The following is a 23,891-nucleotide window of genomic DNA, read 5'->3' as shown; positions in this document are numbered from 1 at the left end:
ACTTAATTAAGTTCAGAAACAAAGTTCGCAAAAAGTGGCAGACTTTTAGGAGAAAATTGGACCGACTTCGCTATAATGCGTTGTCATTGACTATCAGAGAAAAAATATCCACCCATAAAAACAAATGCTGGTCAAGACTTCTGTCAAATCTTACTGTCAATGACAGCTCCTTGTGGAGAGTCACCAAAAAACTTAATAGAAGGTACCAAGCAATTCCAACAATATCCTATAACAATGACGAATTTATCACAAATCAAGGAAAATCAGAGGCTTTTGCAGAGTTTCTAACAACCATACACTCAGACACACCAAACACTACCCCTGAACAGTTAAATATCGAAAAGACAGGGCAGAAATTTGTCGAACACCCCTATCCTATTGCTCCAAATACCTACAAGTCAATGCTGTGCACCCCGTCCGAAATATGCCAATACCTTCGGCGTTTTCCGAATAATAAAGCACCTGGTCCAGATGGCATAACTTATCTGCTTCTCAAGAATCTTCCTAGGAAAGCTATAGTTCAATTAACCCACATTTCCAATGCAATACTCAAGCTCCAATATTTTCCACAACAATGGAAAAAGGCAGTCGTGATATTAATTCCAAAACCTGGCAAAAATCCATCATTTCCCTCATCTTACCGACCTATTTCTCTACTCAATACTCAAGCAAAATTAATCGAAAAAGTAATGCTTGCCAGACTCAACAAAGTCATAAATAAACAACAAGTTATACCTAAAGAACAGTTCGGTTTTCGCCCAGGACACAACACAACTTTGCTTGCAGCAAAAGTTGTAAACGACATATTCCACGCCAGCAACAAACAAATGAATACGGCTGCACTCTTTCTGGACATGGAGAGGGCATTTGTCTGGCACATGGGCCTGATCCAAAAGCTCGGCAGTGTCTTAAACTTGCCATTGCACTTTGTTTCGCTACTCCACTCATACATATCGGGCCGGTCATTTCAGACTAAAATCGAAAACTTTCTCTCTAACCCTCGTGAAATGAAAGCTGGAGTACCCCAAGGCTCCGTACTGTCACCTCTTTTGTATTCCCTGTACATTTCCGACATTCCTAAGCTTCCAACAAGAAAATTAGCTCTTTATGCTGACGATACAATAATTTATAATCACTCCTTCTATGCTCAGAGCGCAAAGCAACGCCTAGCCTACTATCTCACCTTGCTTTTACCATACTACAATAAATGGAAACTAAAAGTAAACGCAACTAAAACCGAATTAGTCGTATTCACTAAAAAATATACAAATCACCGAATCATAAATCCGCTTATTTTGAATGGGACTCCAATTCACCAACAAAAAACAGCAAAATACTTAGGAATTGTTTTAGATGAGCGCTTGTACTTTAAAAACCACGTATCACATGCGATTCAGCGAACCTTCGCCGCTCAGCAAAAACTCTATCCCCTCATAAACCCTAAATCTCCCATGTCTCCTTCAAATAAATTAACCATTTATAAAATGATAATTAGGCCAACATTACTTTACGGAGCTCCAGTGTGGAATATCATTTCAGACACACAACGAAAGCGACTGCAGCTGTTTCAGAACCGCATTCTGAGAGGAATCTTGTCAGAGAGTAGGTACACTCCTATACGCGACTTACATCACATGACCGGAGTCGAACTTGTTAGTGACTTCATTGACAATATTTCCAACAAATTTTACAAATCTCAAATTCATGGCTGTGATCTAACAAAAAACCTAACTTCGGTGCGCTACGATCCAGATCAACGGATTATACACGGACCAGTATACAGACGGCTTCCAATCTTCTACGAACAGTGGCAACCTCCCTAAAAACAATCTACCATACTGGTACATTGCAGTTTCACTCTATAATTTTAAAACTTATCTTTCACTATAATTAATACATATATCTTTGTTTCGATTCAGGTGTCTTCGGACATAACATTTTTATGCTACAGAGTACCTGAAGCTCACTTTAAGTTGGTTTTTACTATTATTTTTCCAACATAAATCAGTATAAACTTTACGTATAATATTTAAACGGATAACGTAACATTCACTACTCTGAGATAATTTAGCCATTCATTTCAACCATGAAAATGACATTTGCATTTCTCCTACACTTTTGGTGGTTTTTATTACTCGGTTATTGATAATTTTATAGGCAACTGCCATACCACTCTGGATATACCGGTTCCCGTCCGATGATTTGTATGTCAATGGATAGCAAATAAAATAAAATTTCTAGCCAATGAATTGGGCTTTCCACCGATATGTAACATTGTTCGATTGGTTATATAGTTTGGCCGCTAGAGGGCTTCAAACTTGCCCTAAGTTTTCTGTCCCATTTTCAGGCACTGACTCGTTTGAACCTGATAAACTCTCTTATTTGACAAAGCATGGACATTTTATATGTCGATAGATAGCCAATGAAATGTGCTTTTTCCCATTATGCAACACTTAATGATCAATTAAATAGTTTAAGATTTGATCAACGTTTTCTTTACTTACTAATTAAATTTCAAAATTTAAATGATAAAATTGATTTAGTTTGCTAATGATATTTGATAGTTTAAATAATGAAATCATAAAATTCAACTGGTATGTTGATAAAACTTCAAACCCCAAATGATACAATTGAATTTGCTAATGAAATCTAAACATTCAAATGATAAATTTTATGTAAAAATTTGATGCTAAAATTATGAAATTTACTAATGATTTGGCAGTTTAACTGATAAAATATTGACTATTTTAATAATTAAAATTGACAGCTTAAATGAGTAAATTTAACTGTTAAAATGAAGAAAAATGTGATGAAATTTATTAATAGATTATTTCAATAAGGAAATATGAAAGTTTAAATAAAAATTACCAAATTTTTCATGAAATTCAACTACTCAAATGATAAAGTCGACTAGTTCACAAATGAAATTTAACGTTCCTAATAACGAGTTTCATAATGTCCATTAATAAAATTCACTAATACACTAAACAATTGACTATTTTAATAATGAAATTTGACAGTTTAAATGATGACATTTACTAGTTTACTAATGAAATTTACATACAATTTACTAAACATAGTTTACAGTACGTAAACTATTCTTCATCAAATTCAACTGCACTTTCAAATTTCAAACTTTAAATGATAAAATTAGTCAACTCAGTCAGTTTGCTAATGATAATTAACATTCCAAAATGAAATTTGACTGAATGATGAAAGTCACTAATTAAATTTGGCAGATCAACTGATGTAATTGTCTATTTTAATAATGAAATTTGACAGTTTTTTATAATGAAATTAATCATTTGATTTATGAAATTCAACTGCTAAGATGACGAAACCGACTTGTTTAAAAATGAAACTTCAAAAACTAAACTTGACTAGCTTTCTGATGAAATTGACTAATTTAATAAATAAATTAAGTAGTTAATAAAATTGACTATTCCAATAATGAAATTTGGCAATTTAAATGATGAAATCAACTAGTCTACAAACTAAATGTCAATATATGAAAATTGATTAGTTTGCTAATGAAATTTGGCAGTATAAATAATGAATTTGACAAAGTTTATGATAAAATTTGACTGCTAAAACGATGAAATAAGCTAGTGAACTAAGGAAATTTCAAACTTTGAATGATAAAATTAGTCAACTCGTCAGTTTGCTAATGAAATTTAACATTCTTAATGATGAAGCTGACAAATTTTTGTAATGAAATTTTACTGTCAACATGATAAAATTCACTAATTCACTAAACAAATTTGGCAGTTTAATAGTTTACTAGTCTATGATAAAACTGATTAGTTTGCTAATGAAATTTAAAAGTTCAAATAATAAAGTTAACAAAATTTTGAAATTTAATTTTTAACTGTCAAAATGATAAAATTCAATAATACACTAAACAAATTTGGCTGTTAAAATAATGAAATCAACTATCCTACAAATAAAATTTTAATTTTTGAAAATTGATTTGAGATTGTTTGCTAATAACATTTGACTGTTTGAATGATGAAATCGATCCATTTCTTCATAAAATTCAATTGCTAATTTGATGAAATCGACTAGTCTACAAATAAAATTTCAAACTTTAAATGATAAAATTGATTAGTTTGCTAATGAAATTTGAAGTTCAAATGATGAAATTGACAAATTTTTGTAATAAAATGACTGTCAAAATGGTAAAATTCACTAATACACTAAACCAATTTGACAGTTAAAATAATGATATCGACTATTCTACAAATAAAATTTTAATCTTTAAAAATTGATTAGTTTGCTAATATCATTTGACTGTCTGAATGATGAAATTTATCAATTTCTTCATAAAACTCAATTGCTAATTTGATGAAATCAACTAGCCTACAAATGATATTTCAAACTTTAAATGATAAAATTGATTAGTTTGCTAATGAAATTAAAAGTTAAAATGATAAAGTGACACATTTTTTGATAAAATTTGACTACTAAAATGATGAACAACAAATTTGCCAGTTCAAATGATAAAATGCAATTTTTCTTCTGGAAATTCTACTGTTAAAATAATGAAGTTGACAAATATTGTATTAAAATTTGACTGATAAAATGATGAAATTCACTAATACAAAAAACAAATTTGGCAGTTTAACTGATGAAGTTGACTATTTTAATATTGAAATTAATCAATTTTGTCATGAAATTTAACTGCTAAAACGATGAAACCGACTAATTTACCAAAAAAACATCATTACAGTTGACGATTTCTAATCAACTCAAATATTAATAATTTATTTTGTGGAGATTGACTTTGTGTTTTTTGCTTATAATCCCATATTAATAGTTTGCACTTTACTTAGGTTAACTGTGAAAAATGTTGCTCTTGTATATAAGTAAAGTAAATTTGTGCATACTGGAAACTCCTTAAAAGTTGGATTTGGATGTAAAAGAAACTTTCTTACAAACAAAAGTTTAGGGCGCTTTAGCAAAATTTGCTTTAATGTTTAGTAGCCGCTTTCGAAATTTCTTTGCTTAAGCTCGTAGGTACGTAAGCAAAATTCAGGGTCGCGTTGAAAACTTTCCATCAAAGCGATGCGATCTGTTTATTGATCAATTCTTTCCATTTAAACTTTATATTTCTTTTTCGAATTACTTGTTTACATATTATTAGGTTGGCATTTGCTTTAGGATCCACAAAATCAATACTTGGTTAATTGAAAATAGGATTTGAGAGCTTTAATTAATAGCGGTTTGGTGATTGTGTGGGATCAGTCAAAGCAGAAACTAAACTAAATTAGTAATTTCTTTGATAAAATATATTTTTAACTGCTTTCGAAATGTCGACATTGCTGAAATCGACACTAAAGTGGCGTAAAAATGCTGAAATTGAAATAGAAATAACACTGTTAATAGTTTATTTGCTGAAATGCATTTGAATTGTTCTACAAATTCTTAAATTGATTTTTAAAAAACATTTAAGAAGGCTCAAATCGATACGCAGCGGTTTAAAAATTCTAAAATTGACAAAAAAAAACTGAATTTGAGATGGAAATAGACTAAAGTACTTTTTTTTTGCTGAAATACATTTTTAGCTTGCTTTTTTAAGTCTCAAAATGCTGAAATTGAAATAGAAATTAACTTAATTAATAGGTTCTTTACTGAAACACATTTTAATTGTTCTAAAACAATAGAAACTGCTTTTAAAGAAACAGTTAAAAATGCTGAACTTAAAAATGTTGAAATTGAGACAAATATACTAAATTAATAGATTATTTGTTTAAATATATTTTTAACAGCTCTCAAAATGCCAAAATTGAGTTAAAAATTACAAAAATGCTGAAATTGAAATAGAAACTAAATTAATAGTTTCTTTGTTGAAATGCATTGTTTATAAAATCTATAAATTAATTTTTGACAAACACTGAAAAGTGCTCAAATTGACAATTCAAGTGGCTTAAAAATGTTTAAATTGACACTTGATTTCGCCGAATAATACTAAAATTGAGTTAGAAGTAACCTAAATTAGTGGTTTTTCTATGCTAAAATGCATTTTATTTGTTCTAAAAATGCAGAATTTGATTTATAAGAAATATTTAAAAACGCCCAAATAGACAATTTAAGTGACTTAAAACTGCCGAAATTGAGATAGAAGTAGCCTAAATTAGTAAATTCTTTGCTGAATAACATTTTAATTCTAAATACTGGTAGCATCAAATTTACACAAAGTGGAATTGATTGACATTGACACTTAAAATGGCTTAAAAATGTTGAAATTAAGATTGAGACTAAATTGATATTTTTTTGCTGAGGTACAGCAAACAACGCTTTTGCAATGCTAAAATTGCAAAAATGCTGAAATCAACACTAAAGTCACATAAAAACGCTGATATTTAAATAAAAATAAAATGAAATTAATACTTTTTTTACTCCAATTACTTTTTAATTTAATTTTTAACATTTTAATAGCCCTGTAATTAATTTTTAAAAAAACATTATTTAATGCTGAAATTGAGATAAGAATACCTAAATTAAATGAATTTTTTGCTGAAATAAAATTTTAGCTGCCCTCAAAATCCCAAAATTGGCAGTGAAATTGCTGAAATAGGCACTAAATTACCGTAAAACTTCTGAAATTGAAAAATAGAAATAAACTTAATTAATAGTTTCTTTGCTAAAATATATTTGAATCATTTAAAAAAGGCCGAAATTGATTTCTAAAATCACTTGAAAATGGAAAAATTAATGGTTAAAATATATTAAACAATCCTTACTCGAATAGCAGAAGACTAAATTAGTAGTCCTAGTCCCCCCTAGTAATTGTTCTAAAAATAATGAAATTGGTTTTCAAAAAAACTCTAAAATACTCAAAATTGACATAAGTGGATTAAAATGCTGAAATTGAGATAAAAATGTGCTAAATTAGCAGATTTTTGCTGGAATATATTTTAATGTTTCTAAAAATGCTGAAATTGACACTAAAGTGGCTTAAATATGCTGAAACTGAAATATAAATAAACTATTAGTCTCTTTGCTGAAATACATTTTAGGTGTTCTAAAAATTATGAAATTGATGGTTATAATGCTGAAACTGCAATAAAAATAGACCAATCTATATTTCTTTGCTGAAATACATTAACTGCTCTCGGAGTGCTGAGGGTGGGATAAAAATGGCCTAAATTAGTAATTCTAAAAATGTTGAAATTGTCTCTTAAACTCGTCGAAAATGCTAAAATTCAGTTAGAATTAGCTTAAATTAGTTGTTTCTATGCTGAGATGCCATTTAGTTGTTTTAAAAATGCTGAAATAGATTTTTAAGAAACACTCAAAAAATTTCATATTGACAATTTCAAAATTTCATTTGACATAAAAACATTAAAATTGACACTTGAAATCGCTTAAAAATGCCAATATTGCTTTTCAAATAGCACTGATAAAAGCTCAAAACGAAACCTGAAATGGCTTAAAAATATGGAAGTTTACTTTTACAAATGCTGAAATTCAAAAAGCAATACCTAAATTATAATTTTTTTTTCTAAAACACTTTTTAATTGCTATAGGAATGCTAAAATTGATTTTCAAAAAAAAAACTTTTAAAAATGCTCAAATTGGTACAAGTGGCTTGAAAACGTTGAAATTGACGATTGAAATCGCTTAAAAGTGTTGAAATTGAGATAACAATAGATTCAATTATTAGTTTTTTAAATGCTTTTTAATTGTTAAAGAAATGCTACAATTTCTTTAAAAAAACACTTCAAAAAACTGATAAAAGCTCAAAGTGACACCTGAAGTGGCTTAAAATGTGGAAATTTACTCCTAAAAATGATGAAATTGAGATAAAAATAGACTAAATTATTAGTTTTTTGCTGAAATACTTTTTAATTATTGCTATGCTAAAATGCATTATTGCTATAAAAAAAACACTGAAAAAAGCTCAAATCTCTTAAACAGGCTTAAAAATGTGGAAGTTACCCTTAAAAAGGGTAAAATTGAGATAGAAATAGATTGAATTATTAGTTTTTTGCTGAAATACTTTTTAATTGCTATAGAAATGATAAAATTGATTTTTTTTTTATTCTTATAAACGCTTAATTCGACGCTTAAATGGGTTTAAAAAGAATGAAATTGAGATTGACATAACCTAAATTAGGAGTTTCCTGAAATTCCTAATAAAAATTCCTGAACGTTTCATTTCTCTAAAAATGCGTAAAAATACTGAAATCAGCAGAAATTATTATATTTTTACCTTCAACGCTTTAACCTAAAAATATTTAAATACTCTAAAACTTGCCTGAATCTTAGATTAATTATTCTATTATTGGCAATTTCGTGATCATTCTCTTAAATTCTTTAAATTCCCTTGAAATTTTCTCCAAAAATGAAATTTTCAGAATTTTCCTTCTCTATGATGACGTATATACAATTAGGTTTAATACTGGAATAATTGGTAGGTATGTTGGTACAATAAAATTGTTAGTCCAAAATATTTGCTAACTCCTGTTTATCACTTCATTCTTAGAACCACAAACTGAAATGGAATAATTCAGATTTAATTTATAACAAAGCCATAGTGATTCAATAATAAAAGCTACTAATATTGATCCATTTTTATCAGTCTGGTTCGCTTGTTTTACCAGAGATTAACAGTATATATTGAAGTGTTGTTTACTTAAGTGAATTTAGGGTTCAATGTCAATAAATATTTAATTGATTGCAACATGTGTTTTGTGTTATATATTGTTAGAATATATTGGTGGTTTGTTAACTTTAATATTTACCGTAAGTAACTACATAGAAATTTTGGAGTTGCGGACAATAAATTAAATAAAAACTTTCTGCGCTTTTAGCTGGATTTGAACCAGCGACCTTTGCGTTTTCGGTGAAATGCTCTACCAACTCGGAATCAGCTTTTACTTGACAAGAGGAGAAATCATTCACAACCCAAAACGATTATTAGCCCAAATTTTCTCGACATTTAAGGGATGTTGACATCACCAGCAATAGAGAGGAAAGACACTAATCTACGGTATTCAAGCCGATTTTTCAATCAAATTAGTTGATAGAATCAAGTTCAGTTGGTAGAGCGTTGTGCCGGAAAGGCAAAGGTCGCTGGTTTAAATCCGGCTAAAGACGGGATAAGTTTATATTTTAAAATGTCCGCAACGCCAAAACATTTCCATTTACTTGATTAATTTACGGACGAAAAGACAATATTTTCTCTAACAACAATACCATTTACGGTCATGGGACTAATAAAATTGGCTTTGTGGGATATCCTTCCTTTAAATCCTGCTGCTCGGATCTGGTTTGCAGTTACTATCGGTCTGCATAGAATCTTCGGGGACAATGAAATAAATCTCTATGTCGTTTTACATAAAATTACGCTAGCGCATCCATTTGCCGAACAATAACCGGTACGTTTGCGGAGATTTTGCAAATACTGAAAGGATGCCATTTTTCTAAAGGCTTTGTCATCGTCATTTGGTAGCGATAGTTTACCATATTGCTTATAAATCCAAATATTGAATTGAAAGTATTTCCGCTTTTGTGTATTTTCAATTTATATGTCGTCTGAGAAAATCTGCTAAACTTAATCACATATTATTACATTATAATGATGATGATTATTTTTTCATGATTGTATAATTTAAAGTAATACCAACAATCATTATACTACTTTGAAGCTAGAACAAATATAAAATATAGTACACAGGGTGAGTCAGGTTACTAGCAGGACAAACATTAAGTGAAATACCAAAGGAGGATATTATGCTGCTGGTTTGAGGAGATTATCTTCTTCTTCTTATGGTGCCATCTCTTTATGGAGGTTGGCTATCATTACAGCTATTTTTACTTTGGATGCCGCGGCTCTGAAGAGTTGGAGGGATGTGCATCCAAACCATTCTCTGAGGTTTCTTAGCCAGGACATACGTCTTCTGCCTATCGATCTCTTTCCTGCGATCTTTCCCTCCATTATCAGTCGTAGTATACCGTATCTCTCTCCACGCATAATATGACCGAGATATTCTAATTTTCTGGCTTTAATCACGTTCGCCAGTTCTCTTTCTCTTTTTACTCTGCGTAGAACTTCCTCATTGGTAATCTTTTTTGTCCATGATATTCTTAGTACCCGCCGGAAGATCCACATTTCAAAAGACTGGAGCTTTCTCATTGCGATTTTGTTGATTGTCCATGATTCCAGTCCATACAGAAGCACTGGGATTACGTAGCATCTAATCATTCTCAGTCTGAGTTGGAGATTTAAGTGGGGATTAGTGAATAGTTGTTTCATTTTGAAGAAAACATTTCTCGCCTTCTCAATTCCAACCTTAATCTCCATAGTCTGATCATGTTTGTCGTTGATCCACGTGCCAAGATACTGGTACTGCTCAACTCTTTCGATCAACAATGAATTGACTTTGATGTTGGTATTAGGATGGCATGATTGATTTTTACTTATGACCATATATTTCGTTTTCTTATAGTTCATTTTTAAACCGTACTCCCTGCTGACCCGGTCATGCATGCTGTCAGTTATGATCAGGGTGTCGTCAGCGTAGCGCACGTTGTTAATGGTCTTTCCATTTATAATTATGCCCTCTTTTCTGTTCCCAAGAGCCTCCTTGAAAATGGCCTCCGAATAGTAGTTAAACAGAAGTGGCGACAAAACACATCCCTGTCTCACTCCTCGTTGTATTTTGATGTCTTCTGATGTCGTTCCTTCGGAGCTGATCACAGCAACTTGATTCCAATAGAGATTCTTTATTATTCTAACATCCTGCTCATCAAGTTGGCTTTCTCGTAAAAGATTAATTAGCCTCTCGTGTCTCACCCTGTCGAACGCTTTCTCGTAGTCGATAAATCCCATATATATTTCCTTATTCATATCCAAACATTTTTGTATTATTACATTCACTGCGAATAAGGCTTCACGTGTGCCCATTCCATTTCGGAATCCAAACTGATTTTCACTAATATCGATTTCTAGCTTTTTATATATTCGACTATGTATGATCTTGAGGAAGGTCTTTAGAGTGTGGGACATTAGGCTAATTGTGCGGTGGTCAGAGCACTCCTTTGCATTTACTTTCTTTGGCAGCATTACGAAGGTTGATCTCAACCAATCTGTAGGGATGATCCCTGTATGATAGATAGTGTTATATAGATCTACTAGTATTTGCAGCTGGTCATATTCTATAAGTTTTAGCAGTTCTGTCGGGATACCATCAGGGCCTGGTGCTTTTCCTGTTTTGGTGCATTGAATAGCATATTCCACCTCCCTCCTGGTAATAGGTGGGCCTTTTCTGACTTCCTGGACTTGCAATTCTTCTCGTTGGTCTTCAAACAGTTCCCTAATGTATTCTTCCCATCTTCGCAGTTTTTGGGCAACATCCATAATTAGATTCCCTTGCTTATCTTTAATGAGACTGTAGCTCTTCTTTTTACCTGTGCCTGTGATTTCTTTGATCTTTTTGTGAATCCCAAAACTGTCATATTTTTTGTCCAGCTCTTCTATTTCATGACATCTCTCTTGCATATATTGTTCTTTCGCTTCAATTATCTTGCGTTTTATTCTTCGATCTATATTTTTATAGGATTGTATGTCTATTCCTTTGTAGGTTCTTCTTTCATCCATCATCTCGAGAATCTCCCTTGTCATCCATTTTTGTTTGAATGTTCGGTTTGTTTCTGTTAATTTACTCTGTGAGGCCTCTAGTATTCCTTCTTTAATGGTTTGCCATTGTTCATTAACGTTGTTGTCGCTTATTCTAATTTTCATTTTTTCGTTTATATTCTCTTTTATTTCCATTTTGATCGTTTGGTCTCTCAACAAGTCTGTATTTATTTTTGGGGGTTATGTCTTTTTCTTCAGTTTTTTAAAGCGCATTCTGAACGTCGCCACAACTGGATTGTGATCGGATTTTATATCGGCGCCTGGATATGCCTTGACAGACTTAATAGCATTTCGGTATCTCTTGTTGATTAACACAAAGTCAATTTGATTTCTGATAATATGTTGCACGGTGTGTCCAGGTGAAGTCCAGGTGTACAATCGTCTTTTTGGCAGCCTGTACCATGTATTTGTAACTACAAAATCATTTTGCTGACAGAACTCTACCAATCTGTCCCCGCGTTCGTTTCTATCGCCCAAACCATAATCCCCAACATATTCTCCAACCCTCCCTTTTCCAACTTTAGCATTGAAGTCGCCCAGGATTATTGTTGTATCTGCCTTTTTTGATGTCCTAAGAAGTATATCGATTCCATTGTAGAATTCTTCGATTTCTTGTTCTGTTTTATCGGCTGTAGGTGCATATACTTGGATTAGGTTGGTCTTGCCGTTTTGCGATTTTAGTTGTATCATTATTATTCTGTCTGAGTATCTCACTACATTCAATATTGATCCCACAATACCCTTCTTTACGCATATGCCTACTCCGTATCTATGTGGCTGGCCATCGTCGGAGATTATAACGCCTAAATTATAGACAGAGTAGTAGAGGTAGTTGGAAGCCAATAAAAGAAGTAATTTAAGAAACCAACAAAGACATCCTTCGTGAAAAACAAAGAAAAAACGTTGCTTGATACTGATTGTCAGTCATGCAAGCATAAAGTAAGGAGGTGCTAAAAAATCCATAGAACAAAAATAGAAATAAGTTCCATAACCTAAGAACAAACAAAATGAATAATTTCATGGAATGGAAGGAGATAGCATTCATGGGAACACAAGAAAGCCAGTGAACATTTATAAAAAAAAAGTTCGCCCAAGAACATCTACAATGCTTAAGATGGTGAGCTTATGACTAGCAGACAGGAGATCCTCACAATACCTGGAAAGAATACCTTAACAGAGTAGGTACATAGCGCTGAAATCTGAGTTCACTCACAATCCAGAGCAGAAACCGCGTAGAAACTTTGTATATAGTGGTAGAAGTTCCCTGAATTCCTTGCAAAAAAATTCTAACAATTAAAACTGACACAAATTCATCAATAACTACGAATGAGACCTTAATCTACTTTATTTTCAGGAAAACCGCGATCAATAAAACTCAAAGCTACCTAAGTTTTAAATATGTACCTCCCTACACCTTTATACTAACTGGATTGGTAATTAACTCATAACTCAATCCAGTGATCAATCATAAGCAAAACGGTATCACTGCAAAGTGGTTTTTAAAAATAACACTTATCAATTTAAGTACCAGGTAAATTTGGTTGTTCTGAGAAACACAATGAAAATGAATGACCTGAATTAAGCTTATTAGATTCTTAACAGCTATGCTTGTGCTTATGCCTTCAAGATATGATACCCGGGTTGAGTAGACTTTAGATCCGTGCCTTATTCAGGGTGATGTTTGTCGGAGTCCAATGTCAGTCAAATTGAACTCTTGCAGATTGACGAAGATACTCTTGTAGACTGTAGCAGTTGGAGTGACAATGCACAGCGGCCTTGCGATCAATTGTACTCCGTTTACTAGGTTCTGGGCTGAAGTTAGTCTTAACACAGTTTCTCCTTCAGCTTCATGTGCTTAATAAAGGCCAGTAGCTGAGTCGGTTTTAGAGAAGAAATCATTGATAATGGTGCTACCAAAATAGTTGGTCCTTATGTTTGAGACTGCGTCACATTTCCAAAGGAGGTTTTTAGGAGTCTTCTCTTCATCCCCACAAAGTCTGCAGTTTGCTTTCCTAGGTCTATCCGCAAACCTGTGAGTGAGTGTAGGTTTTTTTTGCTCATTGTTACACCTCGCCAAAACTCAAAAATAATTCAGCTGATTTATTATTAAAATCACTACAAATTTGGTCCTTCGAGCCAGATACCAGATATACATGAACAGCTAACAGTGATAACGCTAAAAATGGGAAAAAATAATTGTTCAGAAACTCAAAGTGGCCCATGTCTTAAAAAACAAGGAGATCAAATACTCAAAGTCGTTGCCTCAACAATTTGATCGGTGACAGCTTTCCGCCTAAGCCATCGTCAAACCTAAAATATACAAACGTGACTGGTTCGACAGGTTGTCTATTGTAACACTTACATCTACATAAAGCATGACATAAACACTATTAAATGCTAATGTTCGCATTGTAGTTTTCTGCAGAATCGTAGGAAAAATATTGTACGGGAAGTGGCACTTTCCGCCAAAATTGGTACAGTCAGTTTGGAAAGCGCTGCCAAAATTGAACAATAAAAGACAGTCTGCTGAAAAATCGTATGTAAAACCCACTTGCAGTGAACAGATCACATTCCTAAACAAATTTTTGAAATCCTCATTAATTAAATTTCCTATCCGATAACCTAAAAAAAATCGGTACAGTCACAGAGAATAACGCTGTCAAAATTTGAACTGAAAAAATGACGATTTAAAAGAGAGTTTGCGGCAAAATCGTCTGTAAAACCCACTTGTAGTAACCGGATCATACATATAAGCATATTTCTGAAATCTCCATTAAATTTCCTACACTAACCTAAAAAAACACTAAATAAAATATTCGATACAGTCAGGGAGGAAAGCGTTATCAAAATTTGAATTGTAAAAGGGACAGTCTTCCAGAAAATCGCTTGTAAAACCCACTCGCAGTGACGAGATTACAATTTTCAAGCACATTTTTGAAACCCTCATTAATTTCCTATGTAGTAAAAAAGTGGGTACAGTCAGGGAGGAAAATTGAACATATAAATTTGAACCAAAAAAAACTGAAACATTCGGTACAGTCTGGAGAAAACGCGCTGTCAAAATTTGAACTACAAAAATGACGGTTTCAAGGACAGTCTGTGGCAAAATGAGTTGTAAAACCCAGTTGTAGTGACCAGATCACACTTTTAAACACTCTCTCTCCTTACAGTTTATGACACCAATTCAGGGACATCCTGTATGTTATTCAGTTTGTTACTGGCTTCTTTCCAATTTATTCTCTTACTTTACCCACAAAAATTACATATTTGTATAAGGTAATTTTATCAAAAAATGCTTTTACATTTCTTCAATTTGTTATTTACTGGATTCCACTACAAATTATATTTTTCCCTGACATAGTTATTTATTCACTGAATAATATTGGTTCTATTTGGATATTTTTGTCAAGGAAAATAACGTTGAAAATGTATTTTCTTAGGTTTCTTGTTACGCAACCGAATATAGTAATTGGACTCTTCTAAGTAGATCAAACGCTGTAATAATTTTTCAACAAAGAATGTATTCAACCTCCAATTAAGTCTCGGTTTCACTCTAATTTTCATTTATTTCTTTTCAGATATCCTTATATTTTTGGTGGGGTTTTCTGCTTTTTGAGAGGACTGCTAGCCGAAACTTCGGGAAACGCTACAGTTTTGACCATTACTGGTTTTACAGTGGAACGATATTTGGCGATATGCCATCCTTTTCTGTCCCACACAATGTCAAAACTTTCCAGAGCGGTGAAGTTCATTTTGCTGATTTGGTTGGTATGTACATGTTTTCCTGTTATGTATCATAGGAAGAGTGTTAACTTAAAAGCAGGCAAATCCATCTTCACTTTTAATCGGATTAAAAAGATGATAAACAAGGACATGCAGGTCCGCCGTGTAGTTAAACAGAAAGGCGTAATGATGATTCAGTATGACCTGATATGTTGCTATATCACACCTAATTGAGCCCTGATAGAGCTTTTGTGCAGTTCATGAATAACCTCTATACCCGGATAGGAGCAGGAAACAGGAATTTTATCTTACTGGGACACTTAAATGCTAAATTCCTAATTGGTGGTCTTCCAACAGCGATCAAAGAGGGACACACGCTGCAGGCTGAACCACACTGGACAATGACCTTAGACACATTTTTAACCAACTGAAAGAACCTTTCCGGAAAATACTGTCTCCAACATAACCAGGTTTAAGGAGCTACTTACCATCAATGAGTTCAAAACATCGATTACCGATCCCCAGCGCTGCTCGGGTGCGGTTAGGCAACTCGACCTACAAGCGTTTGAGCGACACGTTTTTAGCGCGACTTGATAGACCTGAAAAGAGAAGAATGCATCTAATAAACGCAAATACTCCCGTCTAGTGTCGTCAGCTCCGTTGGCACAGAATCAATCACATCGCACAGAATCTCTGAGCTGAGTTGAAACGACAGGTGGGAAAGGGGATACAAGTTAGTAATGAGCAGTCTTAAGGACACTACCCCAACGTTTCAACTCACTGATAAGAGAAGGCGGTAGATATTATCAACTCCCTGTTTGCTGCCAGAGACAACATCTTATCAAAGCAAACCCTCACCAGCAAACACACACACAGTTGTCCAAAAGCAAAGCTTCTCGCCTAGACGGAATTCCTGCGGAGTTTGTTAAAAAGCGTGTTTGACTGGTCCCTGAGCAGCTGCTGGAAACCATGAACTCCGTTCTTAACCACCAAACGCTTCCTAAAGGTTAGAAAAAAGCAGGACTCATACTACTCCAACCTGGTAAACCGATGTCGCTGGACAAATTGTTTAGGACATTCTGTTTGGTCAACTCTCCAAGACTGGAGCACTCAGGAAGAGTCTTCATCACTGGACGAGGGGGAAAAACTGTCCGGAAACTAATTTACTCGTAGATTCAAAAGACACCGTAGCGCTATAGAAATTATGTGACGGGTTTTAGAATTGGGGAACAGGCAAAGAACCAGGGGAAGAGGCCAAAACAAATGGTTAAGACGAAACACTTCAAATCTCTTTTTTTCCTGTATAAATTATTCTTTAGGAAAAACCACGTCCTATTAGATTTAAAGGAGAAAGTTTAATTTTAAATGTGAAATTTTTTTCTGCATGAGCACTGCTGCCAAACTTTTCTCAAGAAATCAAATTTTTAGCTTGTCTCAGTTCGAAGTTTGGACACCTTTGCCGTTCGCGGATACTCAAACTGAAGGTTGGTTTTTGAGCCACTACGGCTCTGAATGAAGTCCGATCGACAAAATTTTTGTATCAAGACGTACTCTACACTGTTGCCAAACTTCTCTCTTAAAACCAGCTTTTGAGCTTGTTTCAATGTGGAGTTAGGACACTTTTGCAGTTCGCGGACACTCAAATCCACTTTACTCAAACTGTAGGTTGGTTTTTGGACCAGTACGGATCTAAATGAAGCCCAATCGACTTGCTTTTTTTTTGTCAGCACGTGTTCTACATTGTTGCCAAACTTTCTAAAAAATATCCGTTTTTTAGGTTGTCTCAGTGCGAAGTTAGGGCAGTTTTGCCGTTCGTGGACACCAATATCCACACATTCAAACTGTGGGTTTTTTTTTGGACACTACGTCGTGTCCAAAAAAAAAGTACTAGGGGTGGAGTAGTTTGTCCGGTAAAAATTTGAAAAGTGTAGCTCACTTCGTTCGCAAGTTAGGGCAACTTAACCCTGTGCGGGTGCAAGTGAGTTGGTACAACCTCTACGAAACGTTCAAAGTAGCAGGAAATCGTCAAAACCCAACCGATTTAAACGATTTTTGCGCTGAATTGTAGCTGGTTGTTGGTAGTTTATTCTCTAAAATTTTCAGAATTTTTGCTTTTCTTTTAAGGGAGATACTGGGATAAATTGGGCTTGCCGCAGATGAACTAGCGTGGAAAAAGGTGGGTTTGTTGGGCCTCTTACCAAAACCAAAGGGTGCTTCGCTGAAATGTCTTAAAAGTTACATTCGTTGCTCCTTGGCTTTGCCAATTAAACTGCGAAAGAAAATCTGCGACACCTTTTACCGTTTTCTAGATATTCTAGCCCCCGTTTTAACCTCCGCTTAACCTTCAAACTGACAGGAAACCGTCAAAACAAAACCGATTTTAATGATTTTTGCGCAGGATTGTAGCTAATTATTTCCAGTTTAACTGACAAAAATTTCAAAATTTTCACTTAATTCTTAAGGAAGATACGGGCCAAAATGGGGTTTGCCGCATATGAACTAGGTTAGAAAAAGGGTTTTTTTTTTGGGCTTCTTACGTAAGTCCGATCGACTTGACTTTTTTTCAGCACGTATTCTACACTGTTCCCAAAACATTCTTCCTAAAATGAGGTTTTGAGCATGTTTCCTCGAAGTTAGGACACTTTTGCCGTTCGCGGACACTAAATCCCACAAGATTGCCGCAAGTCCTTGGCCAGTGAATATCTACGAAACTCGCAAAAATACGACAAAAGTTGCATAAACAATTTTTACTCAGAACAGTCTAAGAAATGTGAATATGTTGGTTTTTAGGTCAATAAATGTACAGAAAAAAAACATAAAATGTTGAGCAGATTGATGAGAGAATTAAGAGTTTTACGTGAAGCTGCCTGTAATTATCATTTTGCAGGGAAGACAACGGACAAACATTCAATACTTGTATTAGAAAATCCGTTCTTAGGATACAGATTATTGTAATAATCCATGCCAAATAAAAAGTAACTGAAAATCTGCTTTAAAACCGTTGAACCCGGACAATGACTAAATTTATAAGGTTAACCTTTTAACTTTAAGTTCCACTTCACTAAGTCGAACTTTTATTACAAACTCGTGCCAACCACCCCTTTCTTCAGCTAACCTCACTTTAAAATGTCAAACGGCAAGCAATATCGAGGGATTTCATGGCAACGTGCATACAATTCTTATTCAATAGTAACGATAAATGTGGATGTAGACGCTACTGCGTTTGCTATAATCGTTATTGGTCTCATCAGGCAATGTTTCTTCACCTGAACGAAAGGAGGTTCAAAAAGGTCGTAAAGTAATTGTTTCTGCCATGGAAACATAAGAGAAAGCAAAGATTTATTTTAGTTATTTATGTACCGAGGGGTGTACAAACCCACTTTTCCTATCCTAAAAAACATTCAACCAGAAACTGGATTGATTATAAACATTTTGATATTTAAAGATTTTTTTTTTCAAGAAATACATGCTTAGTAATCCAAAAACGGATAATGAAAGTAGCACGTAAAAAAAATTATAAAGTTAGAACACTCTCTACAACCCATCTTCTACACACACTTACAGTTTTAGGTATTGAACTAACATAACTATCTCTTTTTAGGTTGCTATAAGTTTCGCCATCCCTCAAGCGATACCATTAAGAGTAACTGGTCGTTGTCCACTCTGTTTACCCACCGAACCAGTTATGATGCATTCATTTGAGATTTCTACGTTTGTTTTCTTTGTCGCACCGATGACCCTCATCACTGTGTTGTACATTTTGATTGGAACGACTTTGAGTACGTCCAATGTGATGAAAAGTAGGAGCAGAAGCACTAGAGTGCATAGCAAATCGTCCAGGAAAGTCCTCAAAATGTTAGGTAAGTGGAACGGGTTTATAATTTTTAATTTAGTTATGCTGGTGCAATCTTAGTTATAAAAGGGCAGATTTTTCTTTAAAAAAAAGTTTAATTAGATCTAAGAAATATTAGGTTATGAAAATTGTTAATTCTTAGGTCAATTTAGACATCAAATACCTAAAAAAATACACTTTTTCTATAGCAGTTTTTGGATCACTGTGTAGCTCTGAGTGTGCGCAATCAACTGATCTAAAAATATACAGGATGTCTCATTTGAAATTCTTGAATTTTGACACTTTGAAAGCAATGACGTCACTTTTCAAACAATTTCTTCACTGAGCTAAGTTCAATTTTAACCTCAAATACCTCGGAAACAGTACACTCCTGTCATAGAGCTACCAAATGTTTTAATATACTTTCTAGAGGGGACCCTACAAACCCTTCAAAGATTTTTTATAGTAACATGATCTTGCGGCCTGGATTTCGACATTTCTTAGTGCAACGACAATTCAAGTCACCTGTCAGACTAACAGTTCCACGTCAAAACCAGTCCAAATTACAACTATAGACGTATAAAATGGTTTTCATAATCTTTCTAATAGATTGGTGGGGTTTTAAGAACTTTTTATAGTTTCATAATGTTGCTCCCTGGAATTTGACATTTTTCAGTGTAACGACAGCTCAAGTGACTTATGTCGGACTAACAGTCTCTCAGAACCATAGACATATGTATTTACATAGGTTTTTAATATAATTTTTAATTGAAAAAATAATTACAAAAAATCTCAGAAAATATACAATATTTATTTATTTAGCGTATGGGTGCGTATGATAAAAAGAAACTATAAGTAACAGTAAATTAAAAGTAAAGGTAAAAACAAAAGTAAAAATAAAAATAAAAATGTATATACAAAGACAAAACAATATCACATCATATATCCTCTGACAAACTGTACGTTAATATACAAATTGCTCAGCCATTCGATTGCGTTTTGGGAGCATTCTGAAAAGTCTTGTAAGTTTCTGCCATACGCACGGTTTGGGCAGTCTGAAACGATATGGCGGATCGTTTGTCTCGGTGATCCGCAATCGCACTGCGGACTGTCGGCGAAGTCCCATCGGTGTAGAGAGTAGGCACTTAACCCCGTCCTGTCCGAATTCGGTTCAGTTTTGACCAAGTGGAACGTGGAAGGACTGAGCCATTGAAGCCGAGTTCTGGGTTGGTTATTTGGATGTAGTCAAATTCGGTTGTAGGCATCCATCTTGCTACCCATTACTCTTTCACACTATATTCAATCATTTCGGAGGCGGTTCTGATAGGAGTATGTCTAGATTTCAGCCGTTGGCGTCCTTGTGTGATGAGTGGGGCTTCCTCATGGATTGGTAAACGCTCGTTTGATATCCGGCGGAGCGATGTTACTTAGAGTAGGAAGCCACTAGACTGGAGTTGATTTTATGGTACCAGTTATTATTCTCATCGTCTGGTTTAACTGAACGTCGACTTTATTGGTGTGAGCGCTATTTAGCCATACCGGTGCACAGTATTCTGCCATAGAATATACCAAAGCCAACGCGGAGGTTCGCAGTTCTTAGGTTTCGCGTAGTTATTATGTTATTTCGTGTTCTGATTTTGGCGGCTATATTCGTAAGGTGGTCTCTGAACGTCAGTGTCCTGTCGAGTGTTACACCCAGGTATTTACGGCTATAGTTATGTTTGATGACCCTGCCGTTAAAAGTAATATTGAGATTGTCGTTAGCATAACGGTTAGATAAATGAAAGAGGCAGGCCTCAGTCGTGCTGGTGTTGGGACAAAGTCCTGATCGTTTGAAGTAGTCGGCAAGTGCTATTAAATCGTTGTTTAAGGCCCTCTCTCCTGTTGTCTTAGATCTATCTCGAAATGCAATGGCCAGGTCGTCGGCATAGAAGTTTGCCTATGCCTATGTTGATTTGGTTTCAGGTAGGTCAGCTGTGTAGACGTTAAACAGCAATGGAGCAAGTACTGAGCCCTGAGGGAGGCCATTGTTCAGCTTTCTGACGCCGCTCATAGTGCCATTAATATATACCTAGAATATTCTGCTGGTTAGGAGGCTATTTATAAGCTGGCAAGTTTTAAGACAAGGTATGACCATCATCAGTTTGTAGAGAAATGCGGCCGTAAAGTCAATAAACGTGGCAGCTGTTTTTTCGCACTTTTCGAAACCAGCCTCAATGAAAGCAGTTAAGGATAACACCTGGTCGCAGCAGCTGCGTCCACTCCTAAAACCAGCCTGCTGGAACAGCAGCGTCGATGGTGGCATATATTCTGTTATATATAAGTCGTTCTAGGAGTTTATAGCAGCAACTAAGAAGGGCGATCGGTCGGTAGCTCTCAGGTAATTGGGTTTCTTTTCCAGGTTTCAGGATTGCAATGATCTTCCTCTTAAATTCTGGTGGTAGCATAGAGGTCTTCATTACATTACTGAAGAAATCCTTAATACACAATACATAAAACAGTATAGCTGAACGCATACGTTTATTTTACTGTAGCAAAAGAAAATTAATTCTGTTCCAGCAGAAAATATAGCAATTTTGCCCTAACATGCTTTAAGTAATTAATAAAATAAAGAGGAAAAGAGATATAAACTATTGTCCAATTCATTGCCCCATAGAAGATTAATCAAAGCAGTCCAGATGAATGGAGACTTCAGGTCTGTTTGATTGTCAGTTAATTCGCTAAAACCCTAATGAAAACATTGATAAATTGAAACGGGAAAGAGAACCATTTATCTTTTTCTATTCTTTAAAAACACGCACAGAAGTATATTTCACTAAACGAAATTGCTCAAACTACATTTTGAAATGTTGGGTTATTATATGTTTTCTTATAAAATTTCATTTTTTTGAATTTTATAATTGCTTTATTTAACATGAAACTCAAATAATAATTGACATTCTGACCTACTAGACTCGTTTTAGTACATTCCTGCTGCAAACAAAGTCAGATAAATCTAAAAGAACTTGTATTAAAAGCGCCTTAAGACGTGAATTATCTGTATCTGATAGTGATAGTAACGCTGAGGAGTAACTCTACGACAATGAAATCATAATCAGACACAACCTTTTCAACATGATGTTAATAATTCAACACCAACCCCACTTTTAAATCCACCTGACCTTATTTCTGTTAAACTACCTGCCATAAATGTACGTACTTTAGATAGATCCTATGACGTATGGTTTTTTTTTTATGACACATCTCTTTCACTTGTTTATGCTAAAAATAATTTAACAATCATCCAAAAATTCCACTATCTTAGATTATCTTTAAAGGGCAATCCACATGATTTACTGTCCCCATGGAATATCGAACCATAATTACCTGCTTAGGATTTACTTCACAATAGCTGTTTATGTACCAAGGGCGTTAGAGATAACATAATGTTTATCATCGGTTGGATGAACATCGGTTTCGGCCTGATGGACATTATACTCTCCCTAACGCCTGTGGTACATACAATGTTTTATGTTTCATTTAATTCAGCAATTATTTACTGTTTCTTGCATTGAAAAGTAAGGTATACCTTTAGCCGTATGTTGTTTAGTGTTTATTTTACCTGAATGATGTGACTTTGACTTAGTCCTGTCAGTCAGTAAAAATGGCAAAAGCAAAGAAAATTAATCGAAACGTAACGAAAATGTATTGCCTAAAAGTCAAAAGCATCCTCTAGGAAAGAAACTAAGCAGTTTTTTTGGAATGGAAGATGAAAAATGCTATTCCTAACATTAAAAATAGGGTTCAGGGCGTTATAAGCGGACTTTATGATAACACCCGCCTATAGTGACCTCAGGTTGTTATGAACACTATAATCTACACCGTTTCCAAGGAATTATTTGTTCATAATGTACAGATGAAACATTAAATCTTTAAAAATAAACGTTTACTTGTTAATAACCACATTAAAGCAATCCTGGGGTTACATAAGTTGATAAAGAATCATTGCAAGGCTTAGAAACACTTCTTGATGGTTTGCAAAAACAAATTGTTGCTTTAAATAAGGTTCTTGAAATCCCCACTGACCATTGGAATGTCCTAATTATTCATATTATCTCCATAAAAATTTCACCAAACAACAAGACGAGTTTGGGAAGCTGAAAATTTTGTCAATGATCTACCTAATTCTTCAGTTTGGCACCTTTTTGAAGAAAAAAAGTTCACACAAAATGTTCCAAGAGGAAACTGAAAAATCTTGTTGTTTCTGACACTAGATGCTGCATAATTGGTAAAAAGGATCACTGAGTTTAGTCATGTCCCAAATTCTTAGAGCTCTCACCAACTGAACGATTACATTCTGCTAAATCAAACAAGTTTACATAAATTGTTTGCATTCTGGTCATATGACAAAACAGTATCGCTCATCTGGAGGTGTCGAAAATGTAGGCATTATCACCCTCACATGCTAACACACCAGCAAATTTTAATCATAATGGTAAGGTAGAAACTACTTTATTCGCACATGACAGATTCACAAACCAAATACTACTTTCGACAGCCATTGTAAGAGTCCTTGATTATTCTAATAAACTACACACTTGGAGGGTACTATTGGACAATGGCAGCCAGTCAAGCAGTAGTAGTAGTAGTAGTAATGCGGGGGGACCTTAATAGGTCCGGCGAGTAGGCCTTAAGGCCAGTTTCCCCTGAAAC

The 23,891-nt window shown here is 34.3% G+C and overlaps 1 protein-coding gene across 3 annotated transcripts in view; it reads left to right on the top strand.

Moving 5' to 3' along the window:
- Positions 1–23,891, top strand: part of LOC145736071 (pyrokinin-1 receptor-like) — a 131,992-nt gene that overhangs the window by 67,154 nt on the left and 40,947 nt on the right. For all 3 annotated transcript variants that reach the window (XR_014179830.1, XM_081990311.1, XM_081990313.1), the window contains exons 3-4: positions 15,223–15,412; positions 18,969–19,227. Coding sequence is in view for 2 of the 3 variants with exons in the window: in XM_081990311.1 (XP_081846437.1) it covers positions 15,223–15,412; positions 18,969–19,227 (449 nt within the window). In the remaining variant the exon portion in view is untranslated. The remainder of the gene's footprint in view (positions 1–15,222; positions 15,413–18,968; positions 19,228–23,891) is intronic.

Source organism: Ips typographus, linkage group LG11 (assembly GCF_016097725.1).
Source record: "Ips typographus isolate SLU linkage group LG11, UJ_Ityp_2.0, whole genome shotgun sequence".
Lineage (NCBI taxonomy): Eukaryota > Metazoa > Arthropoda > Insecta > Coleoptera > Curculionidae > Ips > Ips typographus.
This window is presented reverse-complemented; position numbering and strand designations above follow the sequence as displayed.